General features: G+C 46.9%; 1 protein-coding gene across 1 annotated transcript in view; it reads left to right on the top strand.

Moving 5' to 3' along the window:
- The window catches only part of LOC311188217 (class I histocompatibility antigen, Gogo-B*0102 alpha chain-like), a gene marked incomplete at both ends in the record, with an annotated part of 231,494 nt that extends 213,517 nt beyond the window's left edge, over nucleotides 1-17,977 (top strand). Inside the window, 7 exons of the mRNA XM_084259368.1 lie at nucleotides 15,123-15,392; nucleotides 15,619-15,894; nucleotides 16,467-16,742; nucleotides 16,861-16,980; nucleotides 17,089-17,108; nucleotides 17,743-17,761; nucleotides 17,886-17,977. Of these exons, the coding sequence (XP_084115494.1) occupies nucleotides 15,123-15,392; nucleotides 15,619-15,894; nucleotides 16,467-16,742; nucleotides 16,861-16,980; nucleotides 17,089-17,108; nucleotides 17,743-17,761; nucleotides 17,886-17,977 (1,073 nt within the window). The remainder of the gene's footprint in view (nucleotides 1-15,122; nucleotides 15,393-15,618; nucleotides 15,895-16,466; nucleotides 16,743-16,860; nucleotides 16,981-17,088; nucleotides 17,109-17,742; nucleotides 17,762-17,885) is intronic.
- Between the last annotated feature and the right edge of the window lie 3,048 nt (nucleotides 17,978-21,025).

The following is a 21,025-nucleotide window of genomic DNA, read 5'->3' on the forward strand; positions in this document are numbered from 1 at the left end:
AGGTGAGACAGATGCTCCTAGCCCCCCAGTGAGAGCCTGTGTCACCCACACAGATCTTCCCATCACAGTGTCCCCCATGCTGCCCCTTCCCTGCCTGGTCCTCTCTGGCTCCTCGCTGCACCCCTTCCCACCTCCATACCCTAAAGTCCCCATTTCCATCCTCTGCTCTCTTTTCCAGGAGTCTCCCCATCTTCCTAGCCAGTGCCCTGGGGCTCTCCCAGGCCCCTCCCCTCCTCCAAAGGATGGAGAATGTAAGTTGATTCCCAGGAGGAGGGGCTTTCGTCCTTGGAAGCAGAAGCAGAAACAAATTACAGGGACCCTGGAATCTAAGTCTCCATTCCAAGAGACTGAGGCGACCTATATATTTGGGGATTTTCCCAGAACCTAGGAACCATTTGTTATGTCCCAGAGACCTGGTTATCTCCTAAGTCCAAAGTCACCAACTGGATATGAAATATGACACTTAAACTGACACAATGAACGAGGACAGTTTGTTTAATAAGTGGTGCTGGGAAAACTGGACCACCACAAGCAAAAGAATGAAACTAGACCACTACCTCTCACCAGGCACAAAAATCAACTCAAAATGGATAGACCTGGACATAAGAAATCATAAATTGTATAGAATACAGGTAAAACACTAAAACATACGTCTCAGTAACATCTTTAAGACTTATCACCCAAAGCAAAGAAAGTGAAGGAAAAGATAAACACCTGGGATTACAGCAAACTGAAAAGCTTCTGTACAGGAAAAGAGACATTAACCAAAACAGAGAGACACCCCACTGTTTGGGTGAAAATTTTTGCACTCCGTACAACTGATAAGGGACTGATCACAAAGATATACAAAGAGTTGATGAGACTCAACAAAAACAAAGTAAACAATCCAGTCAAGAAATGGGCAGAAGTCGGCCTCCCTGGTGGCACAAGAGGTTAAGACGTACCCTATGAAGCTATCCATAGCCTCTGCACCACGAGTTCGATCCCCAGCCAGGGAGTTACCCACATGGTGCAGCAGACCTTTCCTGACTGGCCCACTGCTCCCCTCCGCAGTGTATTTCAGTCAATCTGCTGTTCTGCTCCCCACTCTTGTCTCTGGTGAATCCTCTCACCCCACCCCACTGGCCTGTACCCCAGTTCTTGTATGCATGAATTAACAGATCATTTAAAAATGAACATGTAAAATATATAAATAAATTTTTAAAAATGAAAGCAAAAAAAACCAAAAAAACAAAAAAAACCCACAACAAACTGACACAGGATTTGGGCGCCCCCTGTGTGCAGATCCCTAACCTGCTACTGGGAGAGAACCTTGTGCAAGTCTTAGGCAGTTCTGGTCTCCTGTGGCCACACGGGGGCGCCAGGACTTGGAGATGTCTGAGGTGGGCAGAGTTGGGGGTCTTGGAGGGCGGTGTCCTGGGGCTGAGATGCTCTGTGAGGAGTCAGAGCAGCAGGACTCAGAGGAGAGGATGGGGACTCCCAGAAAAGGGGCAGGAAAGACCAGGAAAGTCTGGAAGGACAGAGCAAAATCAAAATCCACAGCAAGATAAAGGCTGCCATCGTCAGCCTCCCCTGGATCTCTCACCCACGTCTTTGTATCTCAAGTGTTTCTTTCCATGTCCCCCAGGTCCCTGGCACTAGCCCAAAGCTCAGAAGCAAGCGAGGTTTCTCTGCACATGTCCCTCCGCTCCGTGAACCTCCTCCAGTCTCCATTTCCCACCTCATTGCTTCTGCCTCCTCTTTAGCTTCTCATCTCTGTGGGCTCCACCCTTCCTGGGGTAGGGCAGGAAAACTGGAACCTTCCTTTCATATGGATACCACACTGTTACAGTCCCACCCCTGTGGAGAACAGAATGAAGGTTCCTCAAAATATTCAAAATAGACATTCCACAGGGTCAAGCATTCCATTCCGTGGTATTTATCCAAAGGAGGTAAAAACACTAATTCCAAAGGATATGTGTCTGCTATGTTCACTGCAGCACTGTGCCCAATAACCAACTGTGGAGACAGCCTAAGTGCCCAATGACACATGAGTGGACAAAGAAGAGGTAGTAGGTAGACACAGGGGAATACTACTCAGCTGTGAAAAAGATAAAACCTTGAATTTCCAAAACATGGACTGATCAGGAGGGAATTATGCTAAGTGAAATAAGTTTGAAGGAGAAAGTCAAATACTCGATGATTTCATTCATATGTGGAATATAAAGAAACAAAGCAGAGATAGATGAAACTAAACCAAAACAAACTCTAGAACTATGACTGTAGAATTGACCCTATGGGTGAGGGAGGGTGAGAGCAGGACACAAAGAGGGACGAGGGCCTCATGGACTATGGTGGAGGACTGTGGGTGCTCTTCAGTGGCTGTAATGTGGTAACAAACATCTGAAAATGGTGACTGCTGGGGACCAGCCTCCGGCAAAATGTCGTGTCAGGGTTCCTGAAAGGATGAGACGGCCTCGGCAAATACGAATGATCTGAAACTTAGGGACTGAGGGGAAGGGGATGAGGTAGAATGAGGAGACACTGACACTTGGTGAGGTGCTAGTATCTTCTGCCTGAAAGGCTCAGCAGATTCTTTATTTATACGTTTTTTGCAAGCATTGAGATTACATTATCAAGTTCATAGAAACAAAGCAGAAACAATTAGTGCATCTCCTTTTCCGTGCTCTCAGCAAGAAGGCAACCTTCAAGGTTAATAAAAAACTAAGCCTTACACTAAAATTCATTGTTTCAGCTAAACAATAACCTAAGACAGTTGATAGCTGCCAGTACATCCCTAGCAGCTAAAGCCTAAGCAAGAAAAGACTTTTCTTATTCTCAATGGCCTTCACAGCAGGGGCTGGCTGCTACTCAGCTATCAGAACTTCCTTTACCTAGAAACTCCTTAACTCAAATAGCTTCATTTAAAAACCTTCCCAAGAAACTTCAAGGGAAGGCAAAAAAGAACTTATAATAATAGTTGTATTGTAATGCTTGTCAGGCATGTTCAATAACTTGTCTCCCATTGTCAAGTGAGCCAAACAGCCCAACAACTAATTTCTAAACAAACAATTTTCCGTGCTATTTACTTACAGTATGCTGATACATATAATTTATTGCCTAATATACTTTCTGATAAATTTTTCTCTATGACCAAGAACAAAAAGCAAAGGGATGCCAGATCTTCAGCCCCATGGTGTGAGGCCCTTTCTCTTTGCTGCTTGTCAGTATCCTATCTGGCTGGAGCAACAAGGCCTCCTGCAGCAGGTGACCCTGTGCCTCTGAACACATGCAGTGCGTAAACTCATGTTGCCTCAATAGAAATAATACAGTAATGAGGGAAAAAGAAAATTTTTAAAAAAAGGTAAATTGTCTCAATCAATCACTGACCTCAGGACTTCCCCTTCCTCACTGTCATGCAGAGTGAGGGGCTGGTTTCCCACAAGGTCAGAGGCAGGAGGTGCAGGGACTCCTGGGGCTGCTCAGACACTGCTAAGTAGAGACACTGCAGAGGGCGGCTCTGAGGGGTAACCAGAGACAGAGGGTTGGAGTGACCATAGTGTTGAGTGAGGATCTGGTTCCCAAAGAGTGGGGAGTGTGTGTGTGTCTGTGGTGTGTGTGTGTGTGTATGTGTAACAGGAGAGACAGGGCACACAACATAGACAGTGGGAGGGCAATTACACATCAAGTGCAGCATAAATGAATTCAAATCCTACAAAGAGCAAAGAATGTCAGGACAACACCTCAATGGCAAAAGTTCCATCCAGAAGCTATTTTTGAGCAGGTCTTGAGAAAGCAATGGATATGAAGAAGAGGAGGAAGTTTAGAAATATGTCTTGGTTGGACTGAGCTGGAAGGAGCTGGGTAGGACCCTGCTCTGGGCCCCTTGCTAGGATGTGGTGGCCCCCCTTACCCTGACATCTCACTCCCTCAGTCCCCAACATTCACTTTAAGCTCGCCTCCTTGGGGTCACTATAGAAAGCCCACTGCCTCAGAGTCAGGGAGCTCCAGCCTGGCAGCCCCTCTGTTTCCCAGGGGTCACTGGCTCTGTGGGCTGCAGTTACTTTCTCTCTAGACCAGGGCTGGAGGGAGTCACACAGAGGGAGGGAGGGAGGAGTGTGTGCCCTGCTGGTCTGGCCCAGGGGCAGGATTAGCCCAGGTCACCCCAGTTCCTGAGCTGAGCCTTTGTACACAGTCCAGAGAGAATGGGGAGAGATGGAGCAGGGTCTACTTCAGCTCCTGGAGGAAGGTGTAATGTTAGAGTGGGTGAAATTATTGTTTCTTTCTTATTTTCTCATCAACACAATCCACTGGACAATATCCAGAGTGAGGGTTGGGTCCTGTTAGTGATGGGCTCCCACTACCTGCCCAGGCAGCTCTTTTATTGTTAATCTTATTAAAAAAAATTCCTCCTGAACAACACACAAAAATAAAACTACATGCCAATCTCTCTAATGAACACTGATGCAAAAATCCTCAATAAAATTTTAGCTAACAGAATCCAACAATGCATCCATAAGACAATTCACCAGGACCAAGTAGGATTTATTCCAGGGACACAAGGATGGTTCAACATCCAAAAATCAATCAAGGTAATCCAACACATCAACAAAAAGAAACATAAAAACCGTATGATAATATCAATAGATGTTGACAAAGCTTTTTACAAAGTACAATACCCACTTATGATAAAGGCCCTTGAAATTCTCAGGATACAAGGAACATACCTCAACATTATAAAGGCCATACATGACAAGACCATAGCAAATATCATTCTCAATGGTGAAAAGTTGAAAACGTTTCCATTAAGATCTGGAACAAGACAAGGATGTCCACTCTCACCACTGATCTTCAATATAATATTGGAAGTCCTAGCCAGAGCAATAAGACAAGAGAAAGACATACAAGGAATCCAGATAGGGAAGGAAGAGGTAAAACTATCACTATTCACAGATGATATGATAATATACATAGAGAACCCTGAAATGCCACAGAAAAACTAATCAAACTAATCAATCAGTTTAGTAAAGTAGGAGGATACAAAATCAACACACAAAAATCAGGAGCCTACCTATACACAAACAATAAATTTGAAGAAGAAGAAATCAAGAAAACCATCCCTTTTATTATTGAAACAAACAAAAAAAAAATCAAATGCTTGGGAAGAAACCTAAAAAAAGAGGTAAAGGATCTATACAAAGAAAACTGTAAAATACTGTTAAAAAGAAACAGAAGAAGATACAAAGAAATGGAAAGACATCCCCTGCTCATGGATTGGAAGAATTAACATTATCAAAATGGCCATCCTACCAAAAGCAATTTACAGATACAATGCTATTCCAATAAAAATGTCAATGACATTTTTCAAAGAAATAGAACAAATATTGATGGAATTCATATGGAGTCACCAAAAACCCTGAATAGCCAAAGCATTCCTGAAAAAAAAAGAAGGGAATGGAGGTATCACACTCCCAGACTTCAAACTATATTACAAAGCCATAATAATCAAAACTGCATGGTATTAGAAGAAGAACAGACACACGGACCAATGGAACTGAATAGAAAACCCAGAAATAAACCCACAGATTTATGCTCAACTAATCTTTGACAAAGTAGCAAGGAATATACATTGGCAAAAAGAAAGTTTGTTCAATGAATGGTGCTGGGAAAACAGGGTTACTGCATGCAAAAGAATGAAGATTAACTACTCCCTCACACCATGCACAAAAACTAACTCAAAATGGATTAAAGAACTAGACATAAGACCTGAAACCGTAAAATATATAGCAGGAATATATATAGGTGAAACACTACATGACATACACCTCAGTAACATCTTTAAAGACACATCACCCAAAGCAGTGATAGTGAAGGCAAAGATAAACAGCTGGGACTACATCAAATTAAAGAGCTTCCGTACAAAGAGACAGTAACCAAAACAAAGAGACACCCCACTGTTTGGGTGAAAATTTTTGCACACAACACTAATGATAAAGGACTGATCACAAAAATCTACAAAGAGCTGACAAGACTCAACAAAAACAAATAACCCAGTCAAAAAATGGGCAGAAGAGCTGCCCATTTCTTTTAACAGTGAAAAGAAACTTTTCCAAAGAGGAAATGCAAATGGCCGACAGGCATATGAAAAAATGTTCAACATCTCTTGTAATCAGGGAAATGCAAATCAAAAGTACAGTGGAATACCATATTATATTAATGAGAATGGCACATATTAAAAAAACTAGTAACAGGGCCTCCCCAGTGGCGCAAGGGGTTAAGCACCGCACTATGAAGCAATCCACAGCCTCTGCAGCACGAGTTCAATCCCCGGCCGGCCTGAGAGAAACCCACATGGTGAAGCAGGCCTCTCCTGACTCGCCTGCTGCTCCCCCCAGCAGTGTATTTCAGCCAGTCTGCCTGTCCTGCTCCCCACTCTGTCTCTGGTGAATCCTCTCACCCTCTGCATCTCTGGCCGGTCCCCCAGCTCTTGTATGCATAAATAAATAAATATTAAAAAAAAAAACCTAGCAACAACAAATGTTGGCGAGGATGTGGAGAAAAAGGAACTCTCCTGCACTGCTGGTGGGAGTGCAAAACACTTTTAAATGAAATAGGAGAAGACATCAAAATGGCCACTCTACCAAAACCAATTTATAGATTCAGTGCAATTCCAATAAAAATCTGAATGACCTTCTTCAAAGAAATGGAACAAATATTGATGAAATTCATATGGAACCACAAAAACCAAAAAAAAAAAAAAAAAAAAAAAAAACACAAATAGTGAAAGCTCTCCTGACTAGCAGGGAGGAGAATAGAGGAATCACATTTCCAGACTCCAAACTATAGTATAAACTATATATATACTATAAACTGTTATAATAAAAGTAGCATAGCATTGAAACAATAACAGACACACACACCAATAGAATAAAAATGAAAAAAAAAAAGGAAGCCCAAAATAAAACCACACTAATCTATGACAAAGGGACAAAAAATATAAAGCAAACGGTACTGGGAAAACAGGACTGTCACATGCAGAAGAATGAAATGAGATTACTACCTAACACCACACAAAAAAATCAACTCAAAATGCATGAGACTTGAATGTAAGTCCTGAAACCATAAAACTCGATAGAAGAAACATTGGCAAAACTCTCTGTGACATAAACATCCCAAGCATCTTTGAGGACTTCTGTCCAGAAACATGGAAAATAAAAGAGAAGAGAAACAGCCAGGACTACATCAACCAAAGAGTTTCTATATGGCCAGAGACTGTCACTAAAATGAAGATACACCCAATTTAATGGGAGAAAATATTTGCACATTGTACTACTGATAAGGGACTGATATAAAATAACCACAAAGAGCTAACACAACTCAAAAAAACACCAAGCAAACAACCCATTTATAAAATGGGCATTAGAGCTAAAAAGACACTTCTTCAAAGAGGAAATACAAATGGCCAGCAGGAATAAGACAAAATGTTCAATGTCACTTATAATCAGGGAAATGGAAATCAAAACCACAGTGAGATACCACCTTACACCTGTGAGAAAGGCCCATATTAAAAAAAAAAAAACAAAACAACAAGCTGGGAACAACAAATGGTGATTAGGATGTGGAGAAAAAGCTGTCTTCTTACACTGCTGGTGGGAATATAAACTGGTGCAACCACTATGGAAAGCTGTGTGGGTTTCCTCAAATTAATTTTTTTAAAGATTTATTTATTTATTTATACAAGCACTGGGTATAGTCAGAAGCGCGTGAGGGTGAGAGAGAGAATTCACCAGAGCCAGAGCGGGAAGCAGAGCAGGCAGAAGGACCAAAGTACACTGCTGAGGGGAGCAGTGGGCGGCAGGAGAGGTCTGCGCGCCATGTGGGACCCTCCTCTTGTGGCCAGGGAGCAGCCGGGGATTGAACCGGCGCCGCAGAGGCTTTGGGCAGCTTCAACTGCTGCGCCACCGGGGAGGCCCATGTTTCCTCAAATTATTAAAAACGGATCAACCATATGACCCAGCAATTCCACTCCTATGAACTACCCAAAACACAAAAATACTATATCAAAAGGAAGCCTGCACTCCTGTGTTATTGCAGCACTATTTACAATAGCTGAGATATGAAAATTACCCAAATGTGCCAAAACAGAGCAATGGATTAAAAAGTTATTGTATATTTACACAATGGAATACTACTCCACAATCAAAAAAGATAAACTCCTGCCATTTGTGGCAACATGGATGGAGCTAGAAGGGATTATGCTAAGCAAAATAAGTCAGAAGGAAAAATACATAAATATCATTTGGCTTCACTTATATGTGGACTACATATAAGAGAAATCGAACAAAGGGACAGGAAAAAGACAAAACTTACAAGCTGGACATAAATCTAAGGCCTTCAGCAGGTGATAGGGAAAGAGGGTGAAAATGGGAAACAAGAGCACAGGGGACTGTGATGATGGATCACAGTGGTGGAAAACTATGGGGACTACGCCTGAGAGGAGAATCAAACACTGTACAAAAAATAACAGTGTAAGAAAATAAGTAAATATTTAATTTTTTTTTAAAGAAATGCAAGGAGTCAATCTAAGACAGACCACCACTCTCTGCAGATTCTTGTATTGGGGAGGGCGCCCTGGCCAGGTAGTAGGTTTGTTAGGCATTGAAGTCCTCTGGCCCCAGGCTTATGTCCAGATACGATGATTCCGCCCAGCTGGGAGGCCTGGGGCTGCCACCTATGGGGCCCTGGGAACTCCTCCCCTGATCTTTAACCCTTAGGTCAATATTGAAGATCAAAAAGTAGATTTGGGTCCAGGATGACCAGGCCTTTAACTTAAAAGTCAGGAGTGCAGGGAGCGAGGCCTGAGGGACCTAGAGGGCATCTCTTGGCCCAGGAAGGGGACAAAGAGAGAAGACACCAGGTTCTGGCTCCCAGGTATAGAGAGGGGGGAAGGGGCTGCTGTCCGGGCTCCAAAAGGTAGGTGGTCTCACCCTGGGCACCTTGGGTATGGGGTGTGGACACCTGCCCTGGAGCGAGGGGATGGGGAGACACATTCCCTTTTAGGGAGAAGTGAGTTGACAGTCACTGGCCCTTCTCCTGGCTGATCCAATTGTGGCCACCTCAGACTCCAGCTCCTTCCACCCCTGCCCTCTGTGGTCCAGAACATGGAGTCCAAGGCCTGGGCCACCGCTCCTGGTGCAAGGGCTCCTGGTGCCTGAGACAGTGTCCAGGGCCTGAAGGCTGTGAGCTGAGATGGACTCAGTCTGGGCTGTGAGGTCCCAGCACAGGGAGGGGCTGTCCCCAGCAGGCAACACAGGCCTTGGGCTCCCGCTCTCTGGGCTCCTTGATTCTCCCTGTCACCCCAGCATAAGGACACTTTGCTCTGCAAGAGGGAGCACTAAATTACCCCCTATATCTTCTTTTCCCTTTCTTCCCTGTGTGCTTGAATTATATCATCTGTCTATGCACGGAGAAGGCCTTACACTAACGTACAGTTTCCCAGCTGATCACAGAGCGACCTCTGTGTGGTTACAGCCCAACTGACAGCAGAGACTCTCCCAGCCCCAGCCAGAGACCCGGGGCCTCTCCCCACACAGACCAACCCTTCCACCAGGTGCCCACTAGGCTGACCCTTCCCTGGCTCCTCCCCCTCCACTCCTGTGGGCCTCCCTCCCTTAAAGCCCCTATTTCTTCCCTGTCCTCACTCCTCCAGGAGCCTCCCCTCTTCCTGGCCCCTACCCTCTGTAGGGGGTCCACTGGGGGTCTCTCCTAGGGGTCTCTCCTCCTGACCCTCTTCCAGCCCAGCCTAGGGATGGAGGGATTAGTGTTGATTCCCTGGAGGAGGAGCCTTCATCCCTGGAGTCAGCAACTGGAACAAGTGACAGGGACTCTGGGATCAAGGTCTCATCCCAGGAGACTGAGGGCACCTGGTATGTTTGTGGGGCCCACCCTGGTCTTTAGAGCCAGCTGTTATGGCCTAGGGATCTGCGCCTGCCTGAACCAAAGTCTGTGGTGATTAGCTGACAGGGACCATCATGTCAACGTGTATTAGGAAACAGGTGAGACACGGAACCAAAGCTCTATAGAACTCACCCTTCTGGGAGACCCTGAGAACCTGGGAGATCACAGGGTTCTCGCCTCCACCCTCAGCCCCCGTGACCACACGGGGGCGCTGCGGCGCTGTCCTAGTCTGGCAGCCAGGGGAGAGGCTGGGTGTGTGTGCCTCAGGCTGAGAGGGTGAGCTGGGGCTGAGCATCACTGGGGGGGGGGGGGGGGGGTGAGATGCCCTGTGAGCAGCCCTGGCACCAGGCTGGGGTGGGGGGAGTGGAGGAGAGGAGAGGAGGCTCTGGAGCTGCCCTGTGTCTGAGGCGCCATCTTCTCTCTCCACAGCCTCTCTCTGCAGCCCCTGGATGACCACACCCTGGAGATGGCAACAGCAGATGATTTTCTCTTCCACTCACTGTTCCTTTCTTGAGGGCTACATTTTAATATTTTTATTTTAAAATAATATATGTAAAAATTGGTACAGGATTCCTGTATATCCCTCACCCTTTTCCCTGTTAACATGGATATCTCTGTCTTATCTGTACAGCTAATGGGACAATAGTCACGTGTTGTGATTAATCACCATACCTGATTTAGGTGTCATTAGTATTTCTTTTTGCTGTCCCAGGCTCCCATCCTGATGTCACATTAAGTCCCAGTCGTGTCTCCGGAGGCTCCTCTGGCTGAGCCAGTCTTTTAGACTTTCCTTGGTTTTGATGGTCTTGACATTTAGGGGAGCGCTGCTCAGGTGTGTTGTAGAAGGGCCCTCAGTGTGAGGTTGGTAGACTGGGGTTGGGGAAAAACGGAAACATGAAGGGTGTTTCTCAGCACAGCGCCCTGGAGAGTCACCTGCACCTTCTCCTCACTGGTGATGTCACCTTCCCCTCCTGGTTGCGGTTGGGTCTCCACTTCTTCCCTGGGAAGATCTTTCTTTCCTGGGTCCCTTTCCCCACAGCAGTCATTGGAATGAGTCACCATGTGGAGCCCACACTTAAGGGGTGCTCTGCCATAAACATTTGTGTGCAGGTTTCGTGTGAAGAAAAGTTTTCAAGTGAGCTGGGTGAATACCCAGGAGAGTGATCAGCAGGTTTAGGGTAAATCTGTGTTTCACTTAATAAGAATTTGAAATTGCCAAATCTCTTCCATAGTGACTGTGTGATTTTGCATTTTCTCTGGCAGTGAAAGGGGGTCCATGTTGCACCTGGTGCACAGTGTCCCCCCTTATCTTTGGTTTAATGTTCCATGGCTTCAGTTTGCTGAAATTAACCTACGTTCATCATTTTTTCATAATAAGATATTTGGCGAGAGATCACATTCACATAACTTTTATTACAGTACACTGTTGTGATTTTGATTGTCCTGTTTTTAAGTTATTGCTATCAATCACATGCTGCCTAATTTATAAAATAAATTTATCATATGTATGTATGTGCAGGGAAATCTTCGTATATAGAGGGCCCCATACTATTGGTGGTTCTGGTACCCACTGGGGGTCTTGGAATCCCACGTGATTAAAGGGGGGCTGCTGTAGTAGTATTTGGATTTAGGCCATATAGTAGTTGTGTATTGCGTGTCCTTGTTGCTTTAATTTGCACTTGCATTTATATATGTCTTTTAACATATGATGGTGAGTTTCTGTTCATAGGCCTAGTTGCCATCAATATATCTTCTTGGAAACTGTTCAGAGTTTTGCTCAATTTTAAAAAGTTTTCTGTTCCTTGTTGAATTTTAAGGGTTCAATGCATATTCTAAAGCATGTATATATATATTAGAGTCATATTTTGCAAATATTTTCTCCTTGTCCATGGCCCAAGCTCTTTTACAGACTTATCATTAACATCAATGCATACATAGACTTTCCTGGGAAGAGAAATGAGGAGTTGCTGACTGCAGTGGGTTCAGAGTAGAAGAGACTTGGTTGACTGAGGATAATATGACTTATGTATTTGTGTATGTTCTTGAGTATTTATGAATCCTCTGGGTGTGTGTGCATGAATAAAAAATATTAGTTATTATCAAAATCATTTATTATCAAAAATAAATTACACAACAATCCCTGACACTATCAAACACTTGGCAGATCCCCCTCAGTCACGTGTTCTCAGGCTCTGACCTTCTACTCTAGGACCTGCCATCTTGTCATTGAATGATTTTGCCTTAGAATTTTCACCTGACAAAGGTGGGCTCCATGGATAGACACACCTTCCCACTGAAAAGAGCTAAAAATGTGAGATATTTGTGAGATACAAAACGATGTTCTTAAAAGCATCAGAATTTATAATATTATAATAAATGGCTACATCCGGAAGAGAATGGGGAGACCCTGCATAGGCCCCACAGAGAGCAGAGTCTTGAGGAGGGGAGGAAGGGCTGTGAGGACCCGGCGAGCACAGACACAGAGCCCAGTTCTTCAGCTCTGCACTGAGCCTGATGACCACCACCCGCCTTCCTTTTCAAAATTAAGGAAGACCTGCTTTATTCTGGTTATGATGTGTGTGTGCATGTATGTAGATACACATATAGAGAGTACAGTTCATAGGATATCATGTGTGTTCACTATAAAAATACAAAATGTTACCAACAAGGCATTTTGAGACCAGGAGGGAGTAAAAAACACTGTCAGCTGTTGTTAAGAATCAGAAACAGAAAAGCATTGAAATGAGGCCTCAAGTTTGGAGATGACCCGTCATTGTCAACCTTCCCCAGGCAGGGCCAGCACCTGAGCCCAGAAGAGAAGGGCTGCAAGCCCTTCTGTTTTAGGAGGGAGGGAGCAAGCATGTGGACAGAGACCACTCTGTCCAGTATGAAGAGCTGTGGGGTCCTGGACAGGGAGGCTCAGGAAAGCAGGAAGCATCTCCACAAACCTGAGAGAAAGTATTTGGAGACAAAGTAAACCCAGTTTCTGATGACATAGCACACATTTAAGTCACTTCTGCTACAATCTGAAGTATTATGTCCCAAGGAAACCAATTTGTAGGAGGTGAATTAGACCTTTTTTTTTGGAGGGGGGCGGGAAGGTACTACCACCTTTACATGAAGGGATGAATAACAAAAAAATGTCAGTATTTAGATTTGGTTAATCTGTATACACTTTCTAGAAAGTGACTGTGAGCTGTCCCTTTATGAAAATCAACTGCCAGTTGACAACTGATAATAATTAACTGTCTTGATAAAGTACAAGCTCCAAATGAAAACCAGATAGTGGAAAATTGTGTCCCACAGCTATAAACTTGACAACTTCCAGTAGCCATTTACTTTTCTTTGTGGATCTTTGGAACATAAAACATATATGATTTTCAAAATTTGATTCTAGAATAATTAACATGAAGATCATATAACCTAGGAAAACAATGCATCACTTTTTTTAATCATGTATTAGTTCAAGATTAAAAATCAATAGAGGCCTATGGAATTAATGTAACAGAATAGAAAATATTCAATGATATTTTTTCACCATTCACTTTGCAAATATTTGAAAAACCATCATTTGCATAGTTTCAATTTATTGTCGAAGTATAATAAAGTTGAATATTCACAATTATCTGAAAGGTACTTAAAATGCTATTCTCACATATTTCAGAGAGGCTGTATCGTTTTTCACTGAACAACCAAAACAAAGAACAAATGAATGAGAAACTATGACAGTCCAACTGTAGGGGCAGGATAGGTTGTGCACAGAGCAGATTTTCTATGATCCAGCAGATGGGTAAAGGAGAGTCTTGGATCCCTCGGTGGCTTTCTCAGGCTTTTATTGGGCTTTACATGCATTTCAGCAACCAGGTACACGGCAAGCAGGGGGGCTGGGGGCCAGGAGGCCGGTAGACCTCCAAGCCTCCCAGCAAGTCTTCACTCTGGGCTTCTCTCTCCCTCTTCTGGCTTCTTTCTCCACTTCTCTTCTGCCTCTCTCCTTCTTCTGCTTCTCTTGCTTCTGCTTCTCTGGGTGACTATCTCAATACTCCTCCCATGGCCCACAGAAGTAAACAAGTCAGCTTAACAACAATGTGAACTGCAGGGGCCCCATCAGGCAGGGCACTCCTAATGGTGGGAGGGCAGAAAAGCCTGAAAACAATTTTCCCTACACCAACATTCTTCTAGTGAGACAGAGAAGAAAAATAATTGCAAAAATGGAAGCTGTAAAAGATCCACTCATACATATCTATATGTATGCTTTCATACATATCTGTATTTCTTTAAGACACTTTGTGAACACACAATGGTTATTAATATTGTTCTAAATTAAATAAAAATATCTTTAAATTGTTTTTATTCCTCATGTAGTAAATACTGAGAGCAATAACCTCCTAAAATTATACCAGGGTCCTCGCTAATTTGTAAAACTACAGAGATCCTGAATTGAAAAAGCTTGAAAATCGCTGCCCCAATCCCTGGCCTGGACTCAGGAAGGCAACTGTGTGACAAAGGCCTTGGTGCAGGAGAGGAGGGGCAGCAAAGTCCCAGGTATCTGCTGTGGTTCTCAGGGTCTCAGCCCTCTGGGCTGTGTCTGGGGCAGGGAAGGTTACTGTTGGGGATTCCCCATCTCCCCAGTTTCACCTCCCTGGCTCTCAACCTGTGTGGGGTCTTCCTTCCTGGATACTGGTGACTCACGCCAGTTCTCACTCCCCATTGCTGGAGGGTTTCCAGAGCAGCCAATCAGTAGCTCCGGGGCTCCAGTTACAAATTCTCCACTGCCCAGTCTTGACTCAGGGTCTCCCCAGACCCAAGAGCACCAGTCATGAGGCCCCCACCCTTCCTGCAGCTGCTCTCCTGGGCCCTGGCATTGAGGGAGACCTGGGCAGGTGAGTGCGGGTCTGGAGGGAAAAGGCCACTGAGGAGGGGGAACTAGAGGAAACCTGGTGGAGCACAGGACCCCAGGAAAGTCATGGCTCCGCCACTGCTAGCCCTGTTGACCCCGTGACCCCACCCTGCCCTGCCCACTTTCTGTCCCTCCCAACCTCCCCCCTCCTCTAGGCCCCTGAGTCTCCAGCCTTCTCATCCCCTGCCTCATTTCAATCTCAGGAGCCCCTCGCCCTCCTCCGCTCCCGCGCCATCACCTCCAGACCGCGCTGGAGGAGGGTCAGCCCGGGTCCCCCTCCCGCCCCCAGGCTCCCACTCCCTAAGGTATTTCTACACCGGGATGTCCCGGCCCGGCCTCGGGAACCCCCGGTACATGGAGGTGGGCTACGTGGACGACACGCAGTTCGTGCGGTTCGACAGCGACGCGGCGAACCCGAGGATGGAGCCGCGGGCGCCCTGGATGGAGCAGGAGGGGCCGGAGTACTGGGAGGGGGAGACGCAGGACGCGAAGGACAACGCACGGCTTCTCCCGGAGAACCTGCGCGCCCTGCGCGGCTACTACAACCAGAGCGCGGCGGGTGAGCGGGGCGGGCCCGGGGCGCTCACGACCCCACCCCCGCGGGCGGGCGGGGACCCCAGACCCCGGGCCCGAGCGTCCCCCGAGGCAGGGGGACCCGCCAGACCCGCGACTCGGGACGAGCCCCGGGACGTTCCCCGCGAGGTTCCCGCGTCAGTTTCGGTTTATTCCCGGCGGGGGCGGGCGGGGTGACCGCGGGGTGACGCGGGGTGACGGGGCGGGGACAGGCTCTCACACCTTCCAGAGGATGTACGGCTGCGACGTGGGGCCCGACGGGCGCCTCCTCCGCGGGTACAGTCAGTATGCTTATGACGGCGCCGATTACCTGGCCCTCAACGAGGACCTGCGCTCCTGGACCGCGGCGGACACGGCCGCGCAGATCTCCCGGCGCAAGTTGGAGGCGCGCAGAGACGCGGATCAGCTGAGGAACTACCTGGAGGACACGTGCATGAAGTGGCTGCGCAGACACCTGGAGAACGGGAAGGAGACGCTGCAGCGCTCAGGTAAGAGGGGCCGCGAGGTCTCCCACCCCCTTCAGGCCGGCACCGCGGGGAGGGTGGAGTCAGGGTCACAGCAGCGCCCCCTCTCTGGTCAGCGCGGGGAGGAGCCCCCTGGGTTTCCTGACTCCCCAGAGGACCCCACTTTTCCTCAGAACAGTTAGGGAATCCAGTGTCTCCTGAGCCTGAGGGGAGACCAGCCCTGGAATCTCCCTTCACGGATCCTTTTGACCCGGCAGCCCTCTTGGGAACCATCAGTTTTTCTCTCAGGGTCTTGTTATTGGTCTGAGGACATTTTCTGATCTGACTCCTGCTTTTCTGAGTCCCCAGGTCAGGAGCAAAAGTCTGTGCTTTCCTCAGAGAATTGCGTCCTCCTATCCAGAGCTGTCACCATAATTCTAGAACTTTCTAAGGAATAAGAGATTATCCCAGACTCCCCAGACCAGGCTGGTTTCTAGATTTTGTGCTTCCTTTTCCCAAACTCATGGCTCTGTCTATTCTGAGGATGGTCGCAGGAGGTTTTTTCAGAGTCTATGAGGGAAAAACTAGAGTATTAAAGTTCTCACCCTACTCCTCAGACCCCCCAAAGACAGAGGTTACCCACCACCCCACCTCTGACCAGAAGGTCATCCTGAGGTGCTGGGCCTTGGGCTTCTACCCTGCGGACATCACCCTGACCTGGCAGCAAGAGGGGGAGGACCTGACCCAGGAGACGGAGCTGGTGGACACCAGACCTGGGGGGGACGGAACCTTCCAGAAGTGGGCGGCTGTGGTGGTGCCTTCTGGAGAAGAGCAGAGATACACGTGCCATGTGCAGCATGAGGGGCTGCAGGAGCCTCTAGTCCTGAGATGGGGTAAGGAGGGGGGTTGTGGGCACAGAGCTTCTCAGAGGAATCAGGAGCCCTTCTGAAGACCTTCAAAGGGTCAGGATGAGGCCTGGGGCTCAGGGTCTCCCCTTCCCTTCCCTTCCAGTGCCCCCTCCTCAGTCCTCTGTCCCCACCGTGGGCATCATTGCTGGCCTGGTTCTCCTTGGAGCTGTGCTCACTGGAGCTGCGGTGACTGCAGCTGTGATGTGGAGGAAGAATCACTCAGGTAGGAAAGGGAGTGGGGGATCTTGTCCACCTGGGGCTTTCAGGCCACAGGGAGAACTTGCCCTGCCTGGCTAATGGGAAGTACCACCCACACACTTGTGTTGCCCAGCCTGGAGCTGTTTGCTAAGTGTGAGGAAAATGAGTTAAAATCAGGCTATATTTCCCCTTCCACTCATCAGAGCCCACACCTTGAAATGTTATGTTTTCTACCTTTTGGACATCTAGCAAACATGGGGCTTATATTTCTACGCACTTAGCACTGTAAAGGGGGCTAGGCAATGAAGATACTGTTATTAGTGTTGGGGTCTTGATCCCTCTGTCTGCTTGCCAGTGTATATGGCCCCCTGTCTCAGCATTAAATGACTGCAAAATCCACTGAATGTTCCAAATTCTCTTTTCTTCTCTGAGAACTCACGGTGAACCTACCTGGCCTAGGATGGTTTCACGGCACTCATACTCACTGTTTTGTAAAGCACTTATGAAAATGAATCACAAATTGTTCACCTTGATAATTCTGGTGATGGGGGCCTGATTCCAGCAAATGGCAGAGGGGAAGGTCCCTGCTGAGGGCAGACTCCAGGAGGCAGTTGGTCCAGTCCCCTCTCATCTCCTTTCTTCGTATTTCCTGGTCCTGCCCTAAGTGCCCAGTCACAGTTCTGGAAACTTCCCTGTGGTCCAGAACTAGGGGATTCCTTTAGGACTTCATGGCCTGACTCCTCCCTAGTGTCCCATGATGTTTCTTCCCACAGGAGGACAAGGAGGAAGCTACACTCAGGCTGCAGGTAAGTGTGGATCAGGGCTTTGGTCCCTCGGCCCCTGGGGACAGTGTAGTTGGAGCCCATGGGGGAGTCACACTCATCAGTCCCTCCTGTGGCTCTGACCAGGTTCTGTTTTGTTCTCCCCCAGGCAGCGACAGTGCCCAGGGCCCTGATGTTCATCTCCAGGTTCCTGAAAGTGAGACCCTGGACCCAGAGCAGATTATGGAAATTCTTGAGTAAAACATTCTGAGGATGCAGTGGACTATTGAGAATGTCAACATGTATGTGAATCCCTGACTTTGTTCCTGATCCTTTTCCTTCACAAGGTGAGACAGCTGCCTTGTGGGGACTGAGTGATGCAGCATTTCTTCTCACCCCCCACTTTGTGACTTCAGGATCCTCTGGTTTCTCTGGCTGCAAAGGGTGTCCTTGTGTGTCTCTGCTCCTATTAGCATAACGTGAGGCGGTGCGGAGACTGGCCCAGCCCTGCCCACCAGGCCCCTCCCCACACTGACCTGTGTCTCTCCCTGATGACTTTCCTGCTCCAGCAGAAGTGACCTAGTCTGTATCTGCCCCTGTGTGTATGTTTTCCTCAAGAATAGTAACGACTTCACTCTTGAAATAATAATTGAGGTCTGAAATTATTTTTTCTAAGCTTGTCCTATGGATTTGATAATAAAATTATGTATTTTATTCATAAAACAAAAATTATTTAATTTTAATTAATAAAAACGAAATTTAATAAAAATTATTCCTAAAATTTGAGAGGAAATAAATAGGAGACTTCCAGAATCATCTGTTTCTTGTGCTGAATCTGTGCAGGTGAGGGCGGGAGAGGCTGTGAGGAGCCGAGGGGGACGGGACCTGTGTCCAGTCAGGGCTCAGTGCATTGTGGGCTTTGACGTGGTCACTCCTCAGGGGTCATGTCTCTGCCCCTTTGTCCTTGTCTTTCAATAGCACCTGTCCCAGCAGCGCCTGTGATCACAGGGACTCAGACACCACCTGGCCTTGTGCTGTCATGTCTGGGCAGGGAGTGCTTGTGTGGCCGGGTCAGCCCGTGCTCAGCTCAGGGTCTAGCCTTCTGTCCTCAACTTTCTGTGTACTTATATTTTGATTCTTTGGTCTTTATTGCTTTATGCCTGTTCTTTTTCATGTTTAGAGATGAGGCCTCTTGTCTTCTGGGTGTCCCTGTCTCTGAAAGCAGCAGGAGGCACCTGTCATTCCCATAAGGCCCATTCCCGTGAGGGCCCCTGCACACAGGAATCTGGTAAGAGATTCATTCACTTTTTGGCTTCATCTTAGGACTGTTTTCTGTATTATATTTTCCAAATCTTTTTTTTTTTTAAGATTTATTTATTTATACAAAACTGGGGTACAGGTCAGAGATGCTGGAGGGTGAGAGGATTCACCAGAGAGAGCAGGGAGCACAACAGGCAGACAGACTGAAAGCACTGCTGAGGGGAGCAGTGGGCGTGACAGGAGAGGTCTGCCGCTCCATGTGGGAATCTCCCTGGCCGGCTGGGAATCGAACCTGCGCTGCAGAGGCTGCGGACAGCTTCACAGCACGGCGCTCAACCCACTGTGCCACCAGGGAGGCCCTATTTTCCAAATCTTTTTTAAAGAATAAAATCCTGGTATGATTATATTGGAGGATTAGATGTGTTCTCTTAGAGAAGTTCCTGATGGATTTCTATTTTCTCTGCAGCTTCTTCCTAAAACTTTGCCCTTAAGTGTAGTAACCCCAGTGCTGGTGCTAATCCATGGGTTGATAAAATAGTTACCTTCATAGTTGGCTTGAAAAATAGTTGAAAAATAGGGTCCATAAACCTAGGATCCTCTTTTTTGAAGAGAGAAAAACACCTGTGTAATGTGCCACATTAGTTTAGACACTGTGTCTAGGACAGAGGTGCTCTACACTGATAACACTCCCTAGTGTTATCAAATGATAACTGTTGCACCAGATGTGTGATAGGCTGTTTTTGCATCTATGAAACCTCAGTCAACTAAAACAGGCCCAGCTTGCTGTCCTGTGGAGAGTGTGTCCTAGTGTGGAGGGGAGACTGGAGACTGTGACAGTAAATAAGGGACATGTCTGGTTCGAAGTGAGTCAGGTTGGTGGGAAGGTGACCCAGAGTCAGTGTGTGGGGACAGGAGGGTTTTCTTCCCACTGTGGTCAGCGTGGGTCTCACTAAAGTGACCCTTGAGAAAAAGTCTGATGGACATATTACCCACAAGGATGTGCAGGGAAGTTCAGTCCAGGCAAGACAACCTCCTGTGCAGAAGCAAGAGGCAGGAATGAGTCTGTATGGCTAAGATGAACAAGGAGGCCATCTTCTGGAGCAGAGGGCTAGTGAGATGAGTTCTTTGTGCATCCAGATCATTCAGGCCTTGAGGATGTTGGGAGGGCTTGACTTTCTGGTATGATATGAACTCCCAAGACCTTTCTGAACAAAGATCAACCTGTGCAACTGCTCTAGAAGCTCTGTCTGGCTGCTGTGCAGCATCAGAGGAGGGTGAGAGGTGGGAACACAAATGTCGGAAACCAGTGCAGGCTCCAGGACAGAGAGATTGGTGGCTTCACGGTGGGGTGAGCAAAAAAATAATGGGAAGTGATAGGATCTGTGTATATTTAGAGATGGACTTTACAGTGTTTCCTACTGCTAGGTTGTGAGAAGAGGTTCAAGGATGATACCCAGTTTCGGACTGTGCAGGCAGTGATGGAGCCTCAGTGACGGGGGAAGACCCCAGAAGCAGCATATGTGGGCTCCCTAGGTATTCAGTTTAGGGTAGTTGAAGCTGAAAGGAAACTTATGTGGGCAATTGGACAGACAAATCTGGAGCACGGATGAAATGTTTGAGTTAAGAATTAGATTTAGGGAGTGATGTATGTGAATGATATTTAAAGTCTTGAGCATTAAAAAATCACCCAGGAGTGATGACTAAGGAATAGAAAAGAACAAGACAGAACCCCAGATTCCACAGTGATGAGTGATCTGAGCAGACTACCCTCCAGAGCTGCCTGCACAGTCTGACCCCACATGGAGAAGACATGGAGACCAGGGAACCCCACTTCAGTGAGCACAGGAGCCACCTGGACACTCATGAAGATTCAGAAGGTCTAGAACAGAGCCTGAAATCTGTTACTTGGCTCCTCCCCTCACCCTAGGGGTAGAGAATTTTGGGCTGATTCTCAGGAGGAGGCACTTTCATCCCTGGAAGCAGGAACAGATAACAGGGACTCTGGAGTCCAAGTTCCAGTCCAGAGAGACTGAGGGAACCTGTATACTT

The sequence above is a fragment of the Talpa europaea genome, assembly GCF_964194135.1.
Source record: "Talpa europaea genome assembly, chromosome: 2".
In the NCBI taxonomy this organism is placed as follows: domain Eukaryota; kingdom Metazoa; phylum Chordata; class Mammalia; order Eulipotyphla; family Talpidae; genus Talpa; species Talpa europaea.